At 39.7% G+C, this 19,984-nt stretch overlaps 1 protein-coding gene across 2 annotated transcripts in view; it reads left to right on the top strand.

Moving 5' to 3' along the window:
- GABRB3 (gamma-aminobutyric acid type A receptor subunit beta3) overlaps nt 1-19,984 on the top strand; it is an 820,257-nt gene that overhangs the window by 736,821 nt on the left and 63,452 nt on the right. For both annotated transcript variants that reach the window (XM_077296875.1, XM_077296874.1), the window contains 2 exons: nt 3,828-3,910; nt 18,789-18,926. In XM_077296875.1, the coding sequence (XP_077152990.1) occupies nt 3,828-3,910; nt 18,789-18,926 (221 nt within the window). The remainder of the gene's footprint in view (nt 1-3,827; nt 3,911-18,788; nt 18,927-19,984) is intronic.

Here is a 19,984-nt window from a genome sequence, read left to right as displayed (position 1 = left end):
TAACCCCATAGTGATATTATTAAAAAACACACACAGAATAAAGTCCTTTATTTGAAATAATGACACAGACTCCCTTATTGAATCTAAATTAAACCATACTCCCCAAACGCCTATTCCGCTGAAGCCAACGTCTCCTGCAACAAAAATAAAATAATAAACCACAATATTCCTCACCTGTCTGCAGAGAGGATAATAATCCACAATGTCCCACGACAATCCTGATGATTTTGAGAGCAGTCACTGATATGACTGCTCCCAAAGACAGCCAGCGATACACTGACAGGAGGTAATCACTCCCGCAGTCTATAGCAGTGAGCTACTTAGGCTTCAAATCAAAAGGTAATCACAAGCATGTGTTCACAGGCAAATCACAATTTCACAATTAATTGTACCATTAGTGTAGAAAAATCTTATGTCTAATAATACTGATCCATATTATTATTTTGAAGTGACACACTCACTAGGTAACAAGAAATTAGACTAAGAAACCATCAGTATTAGGTGCTATAGACTTTAATAATGGAATGCAAAATGCTCCTAAGCATTAAACCTATCTGCATATGATGTAAAATATGAAAATATCCTTTAATAATCCTTTAAGGATATAATGACAAATAAAGATACTATTCCCTTAGCCTCTTTTTACCATAGTGTTTTTTTGCCTGTCCCCCAGGGTACCTGTTATTTTTAAAGCAAGGATTTTGTAGTATTCGGCACTATCCTACCTTCTAAAAACCCAGACAATAACACTGTCAATAGGTCCATCAAGATTTGTCAGTACAAGACTATAAACTGTTCTGGCATTGCTTTCAAGGATTCCTTATAAAATCTTCAAAGAGTTTATGCAACAGAAATTATACCAAATAGTATCAGTTTTTTAACTCCTCCGCACTCCCTGCTGATCATGTACATCATGTCCTAGGTGCACATAAAGGAGGCGGCTCAGGAGTTGTCCTCACTCCATACTGGGAATATTCAAGCTGATATCAGCTCATAACAGCAGCAATTGCAGCAGTTTAACTATTAAAATGCCACTTTCAATCACTGACATTTTAAATGGCGTGATCACCGGTGGGCACACTCATATAATATGGTTGGCATAATTTTTTTTTATGCAGTAGATCCTGATGTTCTGTGACATGAGTTGTATGTATTGTTGTAGATCCTCAATTTTTAGCATTTCAATTCAACTATCACTATTCATGATACAGCATGCTGTAATTTATGTGTATACATTTTGTAGCCTACATTATTAGCATCTTAAAAAATGTGTTAATTTACACTTTCAACATAGCAGTAAAATCACTGACTGAGGCTAGGTTCACATTTGCATTCAGGAGGGCTGCGGATGGCTGCCTACTTCCTCCGTGAAGCTCTGCTTACTTCTGCATGCGTCCTGCGTTTCCCTACGTACCTATCTTTAACATTGGGTATGCAGGGACATGCATTATATGCAGATGTGTCCGCATGTGGCGATTTTACGTTTGTGGCAAAAGCACAGAAACGCAAAATTTTGCCCTCCTGAACGCAAATGTGAACCCAGCCTTACTAATGTTTCTATATGTCATGCCATTTCTGAAGAAATTTGTACTATTTGTATATGAAGAGACGTATGTAGTCTCGAAAGCTTGCAATTTGTTACCATCTTTTCAGTTAGCCATTAAAAGGTATCAACCACTGAGGACTCTCAATTCTAAATATTTTACTATTTGTATATACATTTTAATTAACATTGCACATATACAGTACATGAGTAGTGACAGCGTGACACAAGTGTCATGACCTAGTGTGATGTACAGACAGAACTGTAGAAAAATATAATGCACCGCACATCCAAAAATCATGTATAAGACAGACGGCTATGACACCTGACTCGTGAAGCTCTGCTGTCATTTCGGTCTTTAGAAGTCATTGGTAAAGTTAATAAAGATATTCAGTGGTATTAGAAAGTTTGACAACTTGAGAGAAAGGGCTATATCTTAAAGGCGCTGTCCGTTCTCGAATGACAAGTCTGCAGTTACCCTATGTGTCTGCAGACTTGTGAATTCTCCCAGTGCGCGCTGTGTAATGAGTGTGCTGTGCGAGGCAGCGGCTACAAGACATGCATACTTGACCGTGTGTGCGCCGGGAGGATTCACAAGTCTACAGTCACACAGAGTGACTGCAGACTTGTCATTCTGGACCGGACAGTCCCTTAATGGCTTCATTCAGATAAGTCAATCAAAATAAAGGGCCTTTCAAGCTTTAATGTAATTAATCCATAAATTAACAAAAAGTATTTGCACATGCTAACACCAATTCTGTTCCCCTCACTCAAGCATTTCAAATCACTGCTCACGACTTTTTGCAGCACTTTGGATCCCATCTGATTTGGTCTTCCTCTATTATGAATGTCCTTCTCGGGTTCTAATGTTAATAAGAAAGTCCCCTAATCCTGTCACTGCCCATACTGCAGCACTTTTTTTTTCAAAGACCGACTCAGCCGGTCATCGTTGAAATGCTGCAGTATCTTTATGACTACAGTGCACATGACTGCTGGAGACATTCACTGGGCTCAGTGTCTCTGGTCATTTCCATCGGCATTATCAGCGAGCGTAGTAATTGGCTGCAGCAGTTATTTGCACTGTAGTCATTTTGTCACTACAAAAATGATGTTGCTGGCCATGATTCACGGTTCACGGACCGGTCAAGGGTCCCCTGCCCCGAACTTGGCAGCCATGAGGCATATATGAGGCTTTCAAACTTGAGTCAGGAGACCAGCAGCCAGTCTGTGAATTATAGTCCATATTTATACTCTGACGTCCAGATGTGTGAATGTGGTTTAATGCTGACTTTTTTTTTTCATTAAGCATAAGCTGGTAAAATTATTATTATTGATATTATTAAAGCACCATTAATGTATGCTGTACATTTGAAATAAAAAAAAAATAGTTTGCAGTAAATTCCTTTAAAAAAAAACTTATACTTTGTTGTGATCTATTTAAGTCATTCAGAAGTGGCGCGCTCCACAACCCTAATCCTTTTTCTAGCATTAGGACACAATTGAATTTAAAGGGAGTCAATCAGCAGGTTTTTGCTATGTAGAGAAAGAAAAGCAGAGAGAGACAGATACCCTGATTCCTGCGATGTGTCACTTACTGGACTGCTTATTGTAGTTTAAATAAACTGAAAGACTAGTTGCCTCATGTGCTGTACTCCTCCTGATCTGTGTAACCCTGTCCCCACCACAGATTAGCAGCTTTCTGCCTATGCACAGTGAAAACAGATAGCTGCCACTCAGCGATGTGGGGGGGTAAGACAGAGCTCGGCATTCAGAGAACTGGGAGATCTGCAGCAGAGAAAACAGTGATTTTATCAAAATTGCAGCTTGCAGACCAGTAAGTGACACATCACTCGAATCATGGTCTCTACCCCTACATCATTTTACTATAAAACTTGGTGACTGATTACCTTTAATAATAGTGTGATTTTCTGTATTCTTTCTATGTTACTAAAATATTATTCAACAACAGAAGCATATATTTGTGAACTTTTAATATATTTTTTTTATTCCAGAGCAAAGACCTTTAAAACTAATAGAAAAGCTCATAGCAACCAATCAAAACTAATAATAAAGCCCGTAGTAACCAATTAAGCTTATGTCTGCATTGTGATTAGTTGCTATAGGCATGTCAGGCAGTTTGGACTATTGGATCCATAACTTTTGCCTGACAAGGAAGCCCCCGTGCCTGTAGTATCCAGTTATACATTTCTAATTATGGTCATAAACTTGTTAGATATTGTCAAGTTCTTCATGTTTCTCAGTGTCCTATCTATATTTATTGCAGAATAACAACTACAGCTGCGTGTATGATGGACTTGCGGAGATATCCACTGGATGAGCAGAACTGTACTCTTGAAATAGAGAGCTGTACGTATTATCTCAGGAGACATAACAGAATACATCATTATTGCCAGAATGGTGATTTCAGAATCAGATGATATTTTTTCCTATTTTACACAGTAAAGTGTTAATAAGATTTCTTTTGTTGCCCTGATTAGCCATTGCACGGGTGCATATCCACAACACAAGAGAACTAATGGTCACATTTTAATCAGGTTCCATTTGAATAGAGAAAATAGTGAGATGCAATTTGCTTTCAATTTGTTTTAATATGCATGAGTGGCCATTCAGTAGTCTCCTCCGGGGACCCTGGAAAACCCTCTTATTATCAATGCAAATTTGTCTTTGCAAGGAATCTCTGTGCTTAATATGAAGCAATACAGATTACTCATTGTACAATAATGAATAATAAAACACATATTTAAGTAATCTTTAGGAACACATTTATTCATTAAGTCATTACCTAGTTTGGCAGGATATTACACAACATTTATCAAAGAGTAAGTACAGAATGTCTCACGCGTTGAGAAATGAGGCTGTCCATCATCTGTTCACACTTGAAATGCTGCGTCATTATATTCTTCTGTTTTCTATAAGGTGTTTGTTAGACATGAGCAAACCGATTCAATGTAAATATAATTCATGTCGAATTTTAGGACTTTGCTGTACGAATTTGAACAATTTACTCTTCGCTTTGCATGAATTACCTAGAATGAACACAGCCATTATACACATTGCAATAAATTGCAGAAACCACAGAAGTCTTACATGACCTTAGTCGCATCCATGCAGAAGCAGGACACCAATATGGCTGAAAGAAAAAATAAGTTTGTGACTGACCGGAGGTAATTGCTCCAGCAATGTATAGCACTCAGTTGAGCTGAGAGAGTTCACCGGAGTTCATCAGCTGATTAGATCCGGTGATATCCTTAACGGCATCACCACTACATGAGAAAGTTCTCACGCAGCAGTGGTAGCATAAGTGAGATCACCAGAGCTCATCAGCTTGTGAACTCATGTAATCTCTCTCACGGCAGCTCAGCACTTTACACTGCGAGAGTGATGATGCTCCTGTCAGTGCGTAGCCGGCGGCCGGTTAGAGCAGTCACATCTCCCGATATAACTGTTCTACACGTGAGATTGCCATGGGACACTCTCAATTACATGGACTACGGCAGACAGGAGAGTATTTGGTTGTTTATTATTTTTGATTATTTACAGGAGACATGGGCATCAGGGATTGGGTGGTAAGATTATATGTTTTTTTTTATTTTAGATTTTTTATAGGAGACAAGGAGATTTGGGGTTAGGTGAGTATTTTGTGTTTATCATTTTTAATTGAATATGTATTTAATTATGTTATGTGTTTTTTTAAGTTTGAGCGCAGGCGGCTGAGAGACTACTTCTCCCATCTGCGGCTCCTGCTATCACTGTTATTAGTGACAGCAGACGTAGTCTGATTGCAGGAGTAGTCTCTGATCAGACCACACCTACTGACCTGCAGTAAGCTTTTTTACCGCGGGTCACAGTATCTTTGCAGGGTCACAGCATAGCGCTCTAACCGACGGTTTTACCGGCAGTAACATTACCACTGATCAATACCGCCATGCCGGTGTTTCCCACTCTGTAACATAGATGACAGTGTGGGAGACATCATAGGAAGCCCATAAAAATGCAATCAAAAACTATGCAAATCTGCAAACATTTTTATATCTGCATTTTTGATGCAGATTTGACTGATGCAATTGAAGTCAGTGGGTGAAAAACGCTAAAAATCCAAACAAAGAATTGACATGCTGCAGAAAAAACGCCCTGCAAATACTCAAGGAAAATTACTGATCATGTGCACCACACTTCAGTATTCTCAATGAATTAGCTGGAAAAAGGATTCCATTTTTGGCCTATTTCTGCATAGGAAAAAATGCCACGAAGATGCACCAAAAGCGCACCGTGTGCACATAGCCTTTATCGTTTTGGTTGTGAGCTTTCAATTTCATTATTGTTGAAATCTGTCTTTTCTTACCTTTAGTATCGTGACTAACAGCACTCCAGGTGCTATTAAAGATATTTCACAAAAATTTCTTTCAATTGATGTATTAGACGTGATGAGATGAGTGCTGAGAACTTATAGGATAGTACGCCAACACTTAGCTACGATGGTGATACTAGTAGTTGCACTTTCACCTTTGGCAGTAGAAGCACCGGCAGCCAAGGTGGTATAATTAGGACAAATGTGAAGGTTGGAATGAAAAGGTGGACATTTCCCACATGGAGTCAACTTTCAGGAAAGTTAATTACAAACATCAGAGCCGTCATCTGGTCAAAAAATCTTTCGGAAGCTGATCTCCTTCTATGGTCACCTCTGGATGAGGCTTAACAGCGCTTGAATTGTCATTTTGCTGGCGAGTCTGGTGTGGGAATTTTTTTTCTGCATCATAAATGGACCAATCTATTGCTGTGTACAGGTACTGCAACCACAAATTAACTAGAAACCGTGGCTCTCCATCAGCGAATCATCAGTGAGTCATCATCTAATCACAAGGGATAAGCAAACTGGCCAACAATTTGAGCTTGGCTCAAACTGTCCTCCTTGTCCTGATGATTATCTTTCTAAACATTTCCTCCACAACATCATCATTTAGCCATAAATGTTTCCAAGAATCATTTACAGCCTTCCATTTGAGTGAAACCTCAACTCCCACATGTCCAAGTGCATCACAGTTGCTGTTGTACCACAGCAAAGTTATGGATTGCAGTCAGCATCAATGAATGATACCTAGCCATTTTTTTTCTTGAAAGCAGCAATCCTTGCTTTGTACACTTGTGGCCAAGACTGTAAGCTGCACCTTGGAATTTTTGTTGTGCACTCCAACATCTACAGTAGTAAACACAGGCAAGGACTTTACATATCTTTCATGACCCATTGCATGACTCTTTTAAATGGTGGCAATGCACTACCAGAAGCAGACCAGGTGGTGACTGGTAACACCTTACACCAGCAACCATTCCACACCTCCTCCATGTTTCCTCCAAGGGCATCTCCATATCCACAATAGCAACAAGGCAGAATGTTGTAGCAAATGTCACACTGGGTGGCTCCCCATAAATCACAACTGGGCAACTTAGTAAGTGACATTCTGCCTGCATGGTGCATGTCCTCAATTTAACATAGTAACATAGTAACATAGTTAACAAGGCCGAAAAATTACATTTGTCCATCCAGATCAGCCTACATTCCGTCAGAATAAATCCCCACATCTACATCCTTCTAAACAACCTATTAACTGTAAGATACAATATTGTTATGCTCCAAGAAGACATTCAAGCCTGTCTTGAACCCCTTGACTGAGTTCGCCATCACCACCTCCAACATGGGATTTAAATCCAGAAAAAGCTCCACTCTAGAGACAGCAGCCGACAGCCTTACCAATCTGATGCAACATTTTTTAAACAAATATACCCTCTTGAACAAGGTGGTGCTAATGGCAAGGAAAGTGTATGGACACTTCAACTCTTTTTACTTGGCAAAGAACGGCCTCAAGATTTGCAGCAACAGAGCAGCAAGACTGAGCCACACTGTGTAGTTTGCAGCATCTGTTCAAGCATCATAATGTGGTGAGGTGAAGGATTATATAATAAAGAAGAGAAACTGGAGCTTGAACTAGCTTGAGATTCGGCATTGGCAGATGATGAGCTCTGCAAAATGTTAGTAGGGACAACTGTAGCAAAAAAGCAAAAACTATAAGAATACAACAAGGAACGGAGGAACTTCCAAACGTATCAATTTACTGTACAAACATAATATATTTTCTTTAACAACTAGCATCTTTTGTGCCTGGACTGGCCCCATGCTCAGGGCTAGGCACAAAAGAGGAAAATAAAAACAAAGTAATTGGCTTCCTTGAGTACTAATTTCTTTACCATCACCCTTACTTGTCTAAAAATGAGTATCTTTTGAGCATTAACTTGTGGGAATTATCCCAGTGTAGGATTAGGCCCCTTGCAAAACTGGGCACAAAATATGGCCATCTTCTTTTATTCAAATATAATCTATCTTTTGCTTGATTTTTCTGATCCTCATACCTTTTGGTAAAAATTAGAATTTTCCGGGCATTAAACGGTGTTAATGTAGCCAGCAAGGCCCTGCACAGGATGGGATCTCTTCACGGCTTGGACACAAACTGCTGATGTTTAGTATTTCATACTTGGACTACATGATGCACATCAAATGTTTGAAATTACAGGAAGGAAAGGTGCAATTAACATCGAGAGAATGGTCTTCCTAATCACAATTTCACAGACCTTTTTTAGTTTAAAAAAATCTGTTAGTACAGTGATGTATTACACAGACTGTTTGCTACCATGGACAGTCTGGTTAACCATAGCCATGTATGAAGACACTCATCTTACTGAAATTAATAATTCTGTATTTGAATTAAAGAGCTGGAAAGAGGTTGGACACAGTCTATCAGACCTCAAAGTTTCACACACATCTTTTCAGGTCAGTGGGAGCCTTTGAAGTACTTTCAACTCAAATCAACTCATTTTAATTTCAAAAGATTCGCTCTGCTCATCTCTAGTGTTTGTTATTAAATATTTTCTTCAGCGCCTTATCAGCTATGGAATATCTTTGATCAATGTTTTATCACTGTCGGTTAACTATTGGCTAAAATTGCACAATGCAGAGACCAGAGGACACTTCTCAACATAGCAGTGTATTATTGGGGTGTGATCACAGATATATCAAAAGTTTTGTTGTAAATAGTCAAAAGGGTTGCAAAAAATGTGGTAAGACAAAAAGACGCTCAATAACTGCCAAAGATGTGAGAAGAATCAAACGTTAAGCAACATGGAACCCATTATGTTTCCCTTTAGTGCTCAAAAGTACAAGTGGAGCGCCCCCACTGCCGCAGGGCCGAGGGGTACCCGGTACCGGGCCTCTGAGTCTCTGCTCTGGGGTTGTCACGGTGGTTAGGCCCGGTCCGTGACCCTGCCGAGGGGCGCACAGTGAATGATGTGACGGGTGTAGATGGTGGTGGTGAGGCTGTAGTCGTGCGGTGCAGTAAATAACGAGGACACCAGGTTGCAGTCTCTTTACCTCTTTACTGAAGATCTCTGGGTCCTCAGTCCAGAACACGGTTCACCAGGCTACGCAAGTCCGGCCGGTCCAATGGCACCTCCAGAGTTCTCTTCACAGGTGGAAATCTGTGCCTTCCTTCTAGCGCTATGTGTTGCGGTCCTTCCCTGCTGTGCTTACGGAAAGTCCCCACAACTGTTGTGTCTGTTTCTTAAGTTCCCTCACAACTCGATTAGATGATGTTCTGCTAATCCTCCGTCCCTCCCTGTTGTTCTGGTTGGGACGGCACCCGTTTGACGGGTAGGCTCGGAGCTCTTCCGGGACCCTAGAGTCGCCCCTCTCCACAAGTTGCCCCCCAAGACTGCATAGGTGATTTAAGTTAGACAGCCCGCCTTAAACTGACTGTCCTGCCGCTGTTTGGAGTATTGCTTGAAGCTGAATGTTATGATACTCCCTCGGCGTTCCGGCCACCGGTAGTGCGCCTCAGTAGGATGTTGCTTCGGTCTTACAGCACGACTCCTACTGGTATTTCTCCTTTTGCGTGATCTCGTTTCTCACTCAGCACAATCTATCCCGCTTCTAGTCCTTCCTTGGGCACCGCCGCTACCTGGAGCAGGCACGGTCCCGTTACGTTCGTTCAAGTTGCCAAGCCTCTGTCAGGATCCCACCCCTGACAGAGACCCTACTGTATCTTCCCCTACAACACCCTCTGCCACAAGGTGTTGCCTGGTTCCAACCCAGTCAGCTTTCTGATCTAACTTCCTGCCTGACCCCCAGTTTACCCACTATGGTGGGGAGTGGCCTAGTGAATAGAACCCTTAGCTCCCCCCGGAGGCCCGACTGTGAAATGTATTGGTGTCTGTGATACCTGATCAGATGAACTCCTTCAGTGCCATCAGACGTACCATAGCTTCCCTTAGTGGCGGAGCCACAGTACTGCAATGACCAGGACTCTGGGGCGCTGCACAAGGTAATCAGTGCTCAGAGACATGGTCATTTAAGGAAGGCTGAAACCCGACCTCCACTGAACAAGACACATAAGGTGAGGCATCAAGACTGGGCCAGGAAATATCTGAAGGCAGATTTTTCAAAAGTTTTATGGACTTATGAGATGAGAGTTATTCTTGATGGACCAGATTGATGGACCCGTGAATGGATCAGTAACAGGCACACACCTCCACTTCAGCTCAGATGCCAGAAAGGTGGAGGTTGGGTACTGCTAATGGCTGGTATTAAGAGATTAATTAGTTGGAACTTTTCAGGTTGAAAATGGACTCAAAGTTAACTCCCAAGCCTAGTGCCAACCTGTGGAAGACACTTTCTTCAAGCAGTCGTACAGGAAATAGTCTGCAACTTTCAAGAAAATCGTGTTTTTTATGCAGGACTATATTAATTAGCATGCATTGAAGTAAGCCACCCAAAATGTTGATTAAGACAGTGACAAAAGGCTTATGACCGATATAGAAAAGAAGGGTTGCTATATTGACTACTGATATTTTTTGTCCGAAATGTACTTTTGTACATTTTCAGTTGTACCAGATGAAAATAAACAATTAAGATGGGAATATGATATACAAAGCCATCCACACCCTGTCTCCTCCATATATCTGTGACATGGTCTCCCTGTACTTACCTACATACAACCGTCGATCCTCAAAAGATCTCCTTCTCTACTACCCTCTTATCTCTTCTTCCCACAACCGCATCCAAGACTTCTCCCGTGCTTCCCCCATATTCTGGAACTCTGTACCCCAACACATCAGACTCTCACCTACCACTGAAACCTTCAAAAAGAACCTGAAGACTCACCTCTTCCTACAAGCCTACAGCCTGCAGTGATCCTCAACCTACTGAACTGCCGCACAACCAGCTCTTCCCTCTCCTAGTGTATCCTCACCCATCCCCTGCAGACTGTGAGCCCTCGCGGGCAGGGTCCTCTCTCCTTCTGTACCTGTTAGTGCCTTGTTTTTGCTCATGTTTAATATACTTGTCTATATTTTCCCCCTTTTCACATGTAAAGCGCCATGGAATAAATGGCGCTATAAAAATATATAATAATAATAATAATAATAATCTACATTTTTTAATTAGTTGCATAATAATTTTAAACACTCATAGTTGCCTGATAATTCTGCACACATAAATATTCTCCTAAGAAAGACAAAACCTCACTTTTAATTTGTAAATATTCAGGTTTCAGTTTTATTAATCTTTTGGATTGACCAACAGCACTGTATGTTAAATAATAAAATTAATCATAAAAAATGCAAATTAACTAATAATAGTGCACATGAGCCCCGATTTATCTTTTGTGTATTTTTTTAAAATTTTTTTTGTCTTAGTATTAGATGGTGTTTTTCATCACACGAATCAAGTAAAAAATGGTCTTTCTTCTGGTCTAGAACTGTTTTTGTCACTCTGAGCACCAAAAGTCGCAAAAATTGCACCAACAAACTGGCACAATACACCAGGGAGAGACTAGAGTGAAGTTGCACTAAATTTTGCAACTTTTTAAAAAGTTGCAACTGATGTAATCAGGCAAGAACATCAGGCATTGCTAGACTTTGCCCACAAAGTGGAAAAGAAACAAAACAGGGAAACACATAAAATAGACTTAAAAAAAGCCACAAATAGAATAATGAAGCAGTTGCAAACAAAAATAAGGCACAAAACACACAAAATTAGACAAAAAAAACAGGGGCAAAGGCAATGATGAATCAGGGCCACAGTGTACATAAAGTCTCTTTATATGACCATTTTCTTTTAGGATGATTGTGATAAGAAAGTTCAGAAATATATTGTGTGAAAACAGTGGTAAAGAATTTATGGCTGGGATGTTCTGCATGACCAGATGTAAAATTGTTGTTTTTATTTTACGCTAATTGTTGTGTTTACTTTACGCTGATGCAGATACCTACACTATTTGGACAAAAGTATTAGCTCATCTACACTTTACGCATACAGGACATCCCATTCTAAAAATGACGTTGGTTCCCACTTTGCAGATAAAATAGCTTCCACTCTACTAGAAAGGATATCTGGAAGATTTTTGAGTGAGGTCTTCGATAATATTTACCCAGTCAATCAGAGGAGCATTTCTAAGGCCAGACACTGATGTTGGATGAAAGGGGTTGGCTCGCAATCTAAAATCTACTTAATACAAAGGTGTTTATTGAGGCTCTGTGTGACCCAGTCAAGTTCTCTGGCACCAAACTAACTCAACCATGTCATCATGGATCTTGCTTTATGTTCTATGGAAGAGTCATGCTGGAATAGAAAAAGGCCTTCCCCGAGCCTTCACAAAGTGGGTAGCACACAATTGTCCAAAATGACTTGGTGCGCTGAGCATTAAAATTTCTCTTCTCTAGAACTAAGGGGTATAAGAAAACACTTTAAAATCAACCCCACAGCATTCTCCCTCCTCTGTTAGTAAAGGCAGACAACGTGGATAGATGATTGATTTTATACACCTGTAGCAGTGGTTCTGAATGAAAAAACAAACTAAATGATTAGGTGGTGTGTCCCAATACTTTTGTCCATATAGTACATCTTGATGCAAAAAATGTAACCTGACTTAATGAGTAACTGTCACTTACATTTTTTTAAATAAATAAATGTACAAGTGAAGATCAGAAAATGTGTTATCTATCTTTATCAGTTACACTAGATGGAGGCCCAACGCTATTGCATTGGGAGGGCAATAATGGCATGATGGGCGCAGGCTTTGTAGTGTTGAGAATTTCTCCCCCTCATGTGCTCACCCATCTATCCACTCTCTCTTTCCTCATGTGCTGACTTCTCCCGTTTGTGATCTCTTCTTTGACCTGTCTACCCCATGTGCTACCCCCCTTGTCTGCTGTCTTTCTCCTTCCTGTGCTGTGTTTTCCCCTCAGGTGCTGTCCTGTTTGAGTTGTCTCCCCCCCTTTGTGTCCTCTTTCCTATGTGCACTCACCCCTCCCCCACAGCTCCTTGGCAGGGAGGGAAGCAAAAGACAATACTGACATTACAGTAGGAGATCACAGAGGATTCATTTTTGAGGTAAAATATTGTTTAAAAACAGTCAGTTAAATATTTTACCTGACAAATGAAATCCTCTGTGATCCCGTGCTGTAATGTCAGTATTGTCTTTTGCTTCCTCCCATGCCCAGGATATGTGGTATGCTCCGTACACGGTAAGACAGACAATTTTTAAAATGAACTGTCCTTCATGGAAAGACCCCTTTAATGCGACCGGCTTCCTCTGCCTGTAGACACGTCGTTCAGCTACTGCCAGGATCAGCCGAATGATTCACTGCGCCTGCGCGGAATTCGCACAGGCTCAGTAAAACAGACTGCCGCCATCTTTGTGCAGACAGATAGCGGCGGTCACATTAAAACTGCATATGCGCTCCTCCTGTACAAAGATGGCGGTGGTCAGTAAATCATTCAGCTGATCCCGGCGGCGGCGGTGTGTTTGCGGCAGTGATCCGTTAGTGGTACCGCGCAAGAGGCTGCGTACGGCGTATACAGTGTGTGTGTGAAAAAAGTTAGTAGTTCCAGCTCCTTTTAAAATTTCCAATTCTTTAGTTTTCCATTAAAAATGCAAAGTCTTTTGTGCAAAGTGGATGTAGTTACAGTGGATACAGAAATACAAGCAACGCATTTCAATCTAATATGATCTTTTTCACAGCTTGAACTCACCCTCATCTGTGAGTCTTTATATATGGCATTACTTCTGTTCTTACATAGTTAATTAGTCCACCTGGTGATGAACACACACACAAAAAAAAAAAACGCCCCCATTTGATTTCATTGGGCATTTGTCAAACATTTATACTGCACAATATTAAAAAATACATATATATATAAACAACACAGTACAAAAACATAGCAATAAAAATGTCAGGCCTTTTGGATGTCTCGTATGCAAATTGTAAATCCAATAGGCTTCTTTAGTCAGAAGACTTCTTTTTGTGTCTCCTCCGCGCAATGGTTTTTTTTACCTGTTCTATTCCTTGAACCTTCATTGCGGACAAATTTCCTGCATGAAATGTAATAAAATGTTTGGCTACCATTGAAATATTTCTATTACTATTACTACCTTTCAAGGTATCTCTTATATGTTCAGATATGCGCGTTTTCAATTTTCTAGTGGTGCAGCCTATGTAAGTCAAATTGCACAAATCACAATCTATTTTATATACAACATTAGTAGTGTGGCAATTTATAAATTGTCTTATATCATAAACTGTGTCATTTGAGTTATCAGAAAAGGTTTTACCTATATGTGCATGTTCACACGTGCTGCACGATGTTGTGCCACACCTATAGAAACCCTTTGTTTCCAGCCATGTAGTAGATTTAGTGTCAGAACAAAACAAACCTGGGGAGACTAAATTCCCCACAGTAGGAGCCCTCCTTGAAGCAACATTTATACCTTCCTCTAATATATTCAACAACGTGGTGTCTTCATATAAGATCAGTAAACGTTTATTAATTATTTCTTTTATTTAATTAAACTGCGGGCTATACTGTAGGCAAATAAATGGTTTCTTATTATGTCTGTCTCTTAAATTATTTTTTTTGGTGCTAACATTGCTTCTCTTTCTTTTTCACTGACTATTTTTTCTGCCCTTTTCAGAGTCCATTTAGGGTATTTTCTTGCTATTAATTTATTTTCTAATTCTCTGAATTCTCTGTTTCTGTCCTCTATTCTACTGCAGTTTCTTTTTAATCTTGTGTATTCCCCTACAGGTATTGATTTGATAGTATGTTTAGGGTGGCTGCTGGTAGCATGTAGGACCGTGTTCCCACTGATAGGTTTCTTGTGCGTTTTACTAACAATGTCTTGTCCCTGCTTCCCCACCAATTCCAAATCCAAAAAGGAAATCAGTTCACTATCGCACCTATGTGTGAATTGCAGGTTAAATCCATTATCATTCATGTACCCAACAAAGTTCGGTATGGCAGATACATCTCCCCCCATATAATGAGCAGGTCATCGATGTATCTGCCATACCAAACAATATCACCCGAATGAGGATTATTTTCAGAGTATATAAATTTGCTTTCCCAAAAAGCCATGGTGAGATTGGCTATAGATGGGGAGTATTTCGCTCCCATAGGGAGATGCCTTACAAACTCTAAAAAGGAATGATGAAATAATAATTAAAAAAAGCGAAAAAGGAGGATCCATTGTTGTGCTTAATGCTGAGGATTATAGACAGAAGATGTGTGAGTTATTGTCAGACACACAGACATGTGAAATAATAATGAGGAGTTCTGTTAAATCTTTTGATAATGACATTGATGTAATCATTCAAGAAGGTCTAAACTTGGGGGTTTTAAGTAGAAAACAAGCTGATTACCAAAAAACACCATACCCCAAATTGCCCACTATGTATGGGCTTCTGAAAGTGCATAAAGGTAGCGGCATCCCCCCCATGAGACCGATAGTTTCCGGCATGGAATCCATGAATGAGCACTTATGTGAATGGGTGGATACATTGTTACAGCCATTGGTACGGAGGCTCCCAGGATATATCAAAGACTCAAGGGAAATTTTAAAAACTTTTTCCAAAAAAATATGGCAAGGTCATCATACATGGCTTTGCTGTGATGTCATCTCCTTATATACTTGTATTCCACACGAACTGGCCATGAAGGCGTTGGAATTTCACGTGGAAAAATATAGTAATTATTCGGAAGATTAAAAAAATGTTTTGTATCAAGTGGTTTTCTTTTTGTTGACCCATAATGACTTCTCTTTTGATGGTGACAATGGGCGTTCCCATGGGAGTGAAATACTCCCCATCTTTAGCCAATCCTACCATGGCTTTTTGGGAAAGCAAATTTATATACTCTGAAAATAATCCTCATTCGGGTGATATTGTTTGGTCTGGCAGATACATCGATGACCTGCTCATTATATGGGGGGGAGATGTATCTGCCATACCGAACTTTGTTGGGTACATGAATGATAATGGATTTAACCTGCAATTCACACATAGGTGCGATAGTGAACAGATTTCCTTTTTGGATTTGGAATTGGTGGGGAAGCAGGGACAAGCCATTGTTAGTAAAACGCACAAGAAACCTATCAGTGGGAACACGGTCCTACAAGCTACCAGCAGCCACCCTAAACATACAATCAAATCAATACCTGTAGGGGAATACACGAGACTAAAAAGAAACTGCAGTAGAATAGAGGACAGAAACAGAGAATTCAGAGAATTAGAAAATAAATTAATAGCAAGAAAATACCCTAAATGGACTCTGAAAAGGGCAGAAAAAATAGTCAGTGAAAAAGAAAGAGAAGCAATGTTAGCACCAAAAAAACATAATTTAAGAGATAGACATAATAAGAAACCATTTATTTGCCTACAGTATAGCTCGCAGTTTAATTAAATAAAAGAAATAATTAATAAACGTTTACCGATCTTATATGAAAACACCACGTTGTTGAATATATTAGAGGAAGGTATAAATATTGATTCAAGGAGGGCTCCTACTGTGGGGAATTTAGTCTCCCCAGGTTTGTTTTGTTCTGACACTAAATCTACTACATGGCTGGAAACAAAGGGTTTCTATAGGTGTGGCACAACATCGTGCAGCACGTGTGAACATGCACATATAGGTAAAACCTTTTCTGATAACTCAAATGACACAGTTTATGATATAAGACAATTTATAAATTGCCACACTACTAATGTTGCATATAAAATAGATTGTGATTTGTGCAATTTGACTTACATAGGCTGCACCACTAGAAAATTGAAAACGCGCATATCTGAACATATAAGAGATACCTTGAAAGGTAGTAATAGTAATAGAAATATTTCAATGGTAGCCAAACATTTTATTACATTTCATGCAGGAAATTTGTCCGCAATGAAGGTTCAAGGAATAGAACAGGTAAAAAAACCATTGCGCGGAGGAGACACAAAAAGACGTCTTTTGACTAAAGAAGCCTATTGGATTTACAATTTGCATACGAGACATCCAAAAGGCCTGAATAGGAAAAATGAGCTGTTTTATCACTATTTTTAAATTTTTATTGCTATGTTTTTGTACTGTGTTGTTTATATATATATATATTTTTTTTAATATTGTGCAGTATAAATGTTTGACAAATGCCCAATGAAATCAAATGGGGGCGTTTTTTTTTTGTGATCATCACCAGGTGGACTAATTAACTATGTAAGAACAGAAGTAATGCCATATATAAAGACTCACAGATGAGGGTGAGTTCAAGCTGTGAAAAAGATCATATTAGATCGAAACGCGTTGCTTGTTTTTCTGTATCCACTGTAACTACATCAACTTTGCACAAGGACTTTGCATTTTTAATGGAAAACTAAAGAATTGTAAATTTTAAATGGAGCTGGAACTACTAACTTTTTCACATATTGGATTGAAGACATGTTGGGTCAGGACGGGTTCCGTGCACCTGTGAAGCGAATCGGTGAGCTGGCTGAGGCTTCGCCTCATATCTATTTATTTACTTTTTATAGTGTGTGTGTGGTGCATACGGCATATACAGTGTGTGTTTGTGTGTGTGGTACATACGGAGTATACAGCGTATGTGTGTGGTGCGACGGTGTTCCGCTGGTGGTACCGCACATGAGGCTGGTACCATCAGCAGTTTCCATATTGAGACACCCATCACTTGGGTGTCCCAATATGGAGGTCGGTGAACTTCCGCCGCTTGGAATTCTGGGATCCGGACACATCTGGACGGAACAGGATGTGGAGACATTACAAGGTAAGTATATATTAATATTATGCTTCTTTCTCCTCCTGGACGAATCATTCATTCTCAATTCACAACAATCTACGTCTACACTACCTCTCCATAAATTGGCAACAGCCTCTTTACAGTGAACACCATCTAGAGTTAATGTGAATGAAGAGTGCGCTAAGCTTTGATGTCATTTAAAGTATTCCATATATAAAAATAGTAAATAACAAATACCCCTTATTAATGCACAAGCCACTGAACATGGTACGGGTCAAGTTACAGTTTTCTGCATCAAGATTTCTTGCCACTTTGTATTAGCCCATCTTGTTGAAAAATGGAACATTCGAACAAATTCATATTCAAAACCTGGCATACCGTAATGTTACCTGAGGGAGACGCTTAGGGCTCATACTCACTTGCGAGAAACTCGGATGAGTCTCGCATGTTAATACGTGGCACTGCACCCGGCACTCAGATTGGAGTGCGTGGCCGCATAGGAATACATGCAGCTGCACGCTCCACTCCTGAGTGCCGGGTGAAGTGCTGGGTATTGCCGTGCGAGACTCATCTGAGTTTCTCGCAAGTGAGTATGAGCCCTTAGGCCCTGATTCATTAAGACCGCCATTGTGCTCATTATTGTTAATAAACAGTCTGATGGAGTAAAATGCATCAAATAAATTAATGAACTAGGCCCATGTTGTGCACTTCTGGCAGAAATGTACTGCTGTCAGGGACTGGATTACAAGTCTGGAGTAAGTTACGCCACTAAAGTGGTGTAACTGTTCATGAATTTGATTTGTGGTCTTAACCATGCACCCCTTATGTTCAGCCCATTCTGGCATAGCTGATCAGGACTTGCAGGAAAAAATCAAAAGTCACAATATTTGAGTTAGAACTTTTGAAATTCGCAAAAATATTGTGACTTATTAAGGTATTTTGCGTATACACCTTAATGAAAAGGCACCATATTGTACACACTACCTTATCTTTGTGCATAGTGCCACCTGTAGGCAACAAAAACATGTATTGAATTCTTATCATTAATAGAAAACACTTTATTATTCAACTATATCAATTAATGTTGTAATTTTCATATTTCATTTTGACAGATGGCTACACCACAGATGACATTGAATTTTACTGGCTAGGTGGAGACAAGGCTGTAACGGGGGTTGAGAGGATTGAGCTCCCTCAATTCTCCATTATGGATCACAAATTAGTGTCCAAAAATGTTGTATTTGCCACAGGTAAGTGTTATGCGATTATTTCTACATGTACCTCTTTTGTGTCTGTCATATTTTGTAAAATATGAAGGTTGTATGAATGTCTGACTCATTTGTTTCTTGAACAGTGTGAACTGCTTTTGAAACCTTTTTATTGTTGGTAAAATCACATGGAAAGTTCAATATTCCCAAAACAACAGGGTCTGCTACTAAATATTTTTTAAACAGTCAGTGACTCATTCCAGCAAACCATCCCACACAGAGCACAGGTTTTCTGTTGTTTGATATAATACCTGCTGAAGTCAAGTGTTTTTTTTGTCAAACTGAAAGCGCTATAATTATAGAAAATCAACCCTTTATGTAACAGTAAAGATTTGGCCACACAGAGAGGACCAATCTGTTAAAGAAGTTTATAGCTGCAGCACTGATTGCCCTTGGCCCTGAACTACAGACTGTAGAACTAATTGGCATTTTTTTTTCTTACTACAGACTTCTATACCATTTTGAATAGCGATCAATTATCCACCATTCATGATTGGGTGATATATTGTCCCATTCTCTATGCAATGTGATGCAACAATAGTTATTTGCAGTGAGTTCCATGATATAGTGACTAGGCTCTCATGACAGATTTCTGTAGATAGAGGGGCAATATTGATTTTCATCCTAAAAGTCTCTCAATTTATTTAAATTAAATAATAGTTTTTTCCTATATAGTTTAATAAAAAAAATTCCCTGCCCTTCCCTTAGTATTCTAACTGCTTTATTTAAATATTTATTTTCACCTATTTCCGTTTTGATGATGCTTCCTTTGAGAGCCCCCAGTGCATACTGGGATACTCAAATGGGACATCCTTAGGGGTCACTGCAGCAACATCTGTCTCCCACCCTGAAATAAAGCATCATCAGTGATGTCTATTTCAGTGGCTGGGCTAGTCAGTACTGAAAATGTGTTGGTTGTCAATTCTGAAGTATGCTCAGTACGAAATCCCTTCTTACTGTGCAATTTTCTTCTCAATGCACTGTGACAGTACACTCCCTCACCAGCTCCAATTAGAAATGGTGTGTCGGCAACAGAGTGC

The sequence above is a fragment of the Ranitomeya variabilis genome, chromosome 3 (genome assembly GCF_051348905.1).
Source record: "Ranitomeya variabilis isolate aRanVar5 chromosome 3, aRanVar5.hap1, whole genome shotgun sequence".
Lineage (NCBI taxonomy): Eukaryota > Metazoa > Chordata > Amphibia > Anura > Dendrobatidae > Ranitomeya > Ranitomeya variabilis.
This window is presented reverse-complemented; position numbering and strand designations above follow the sequence as displayed.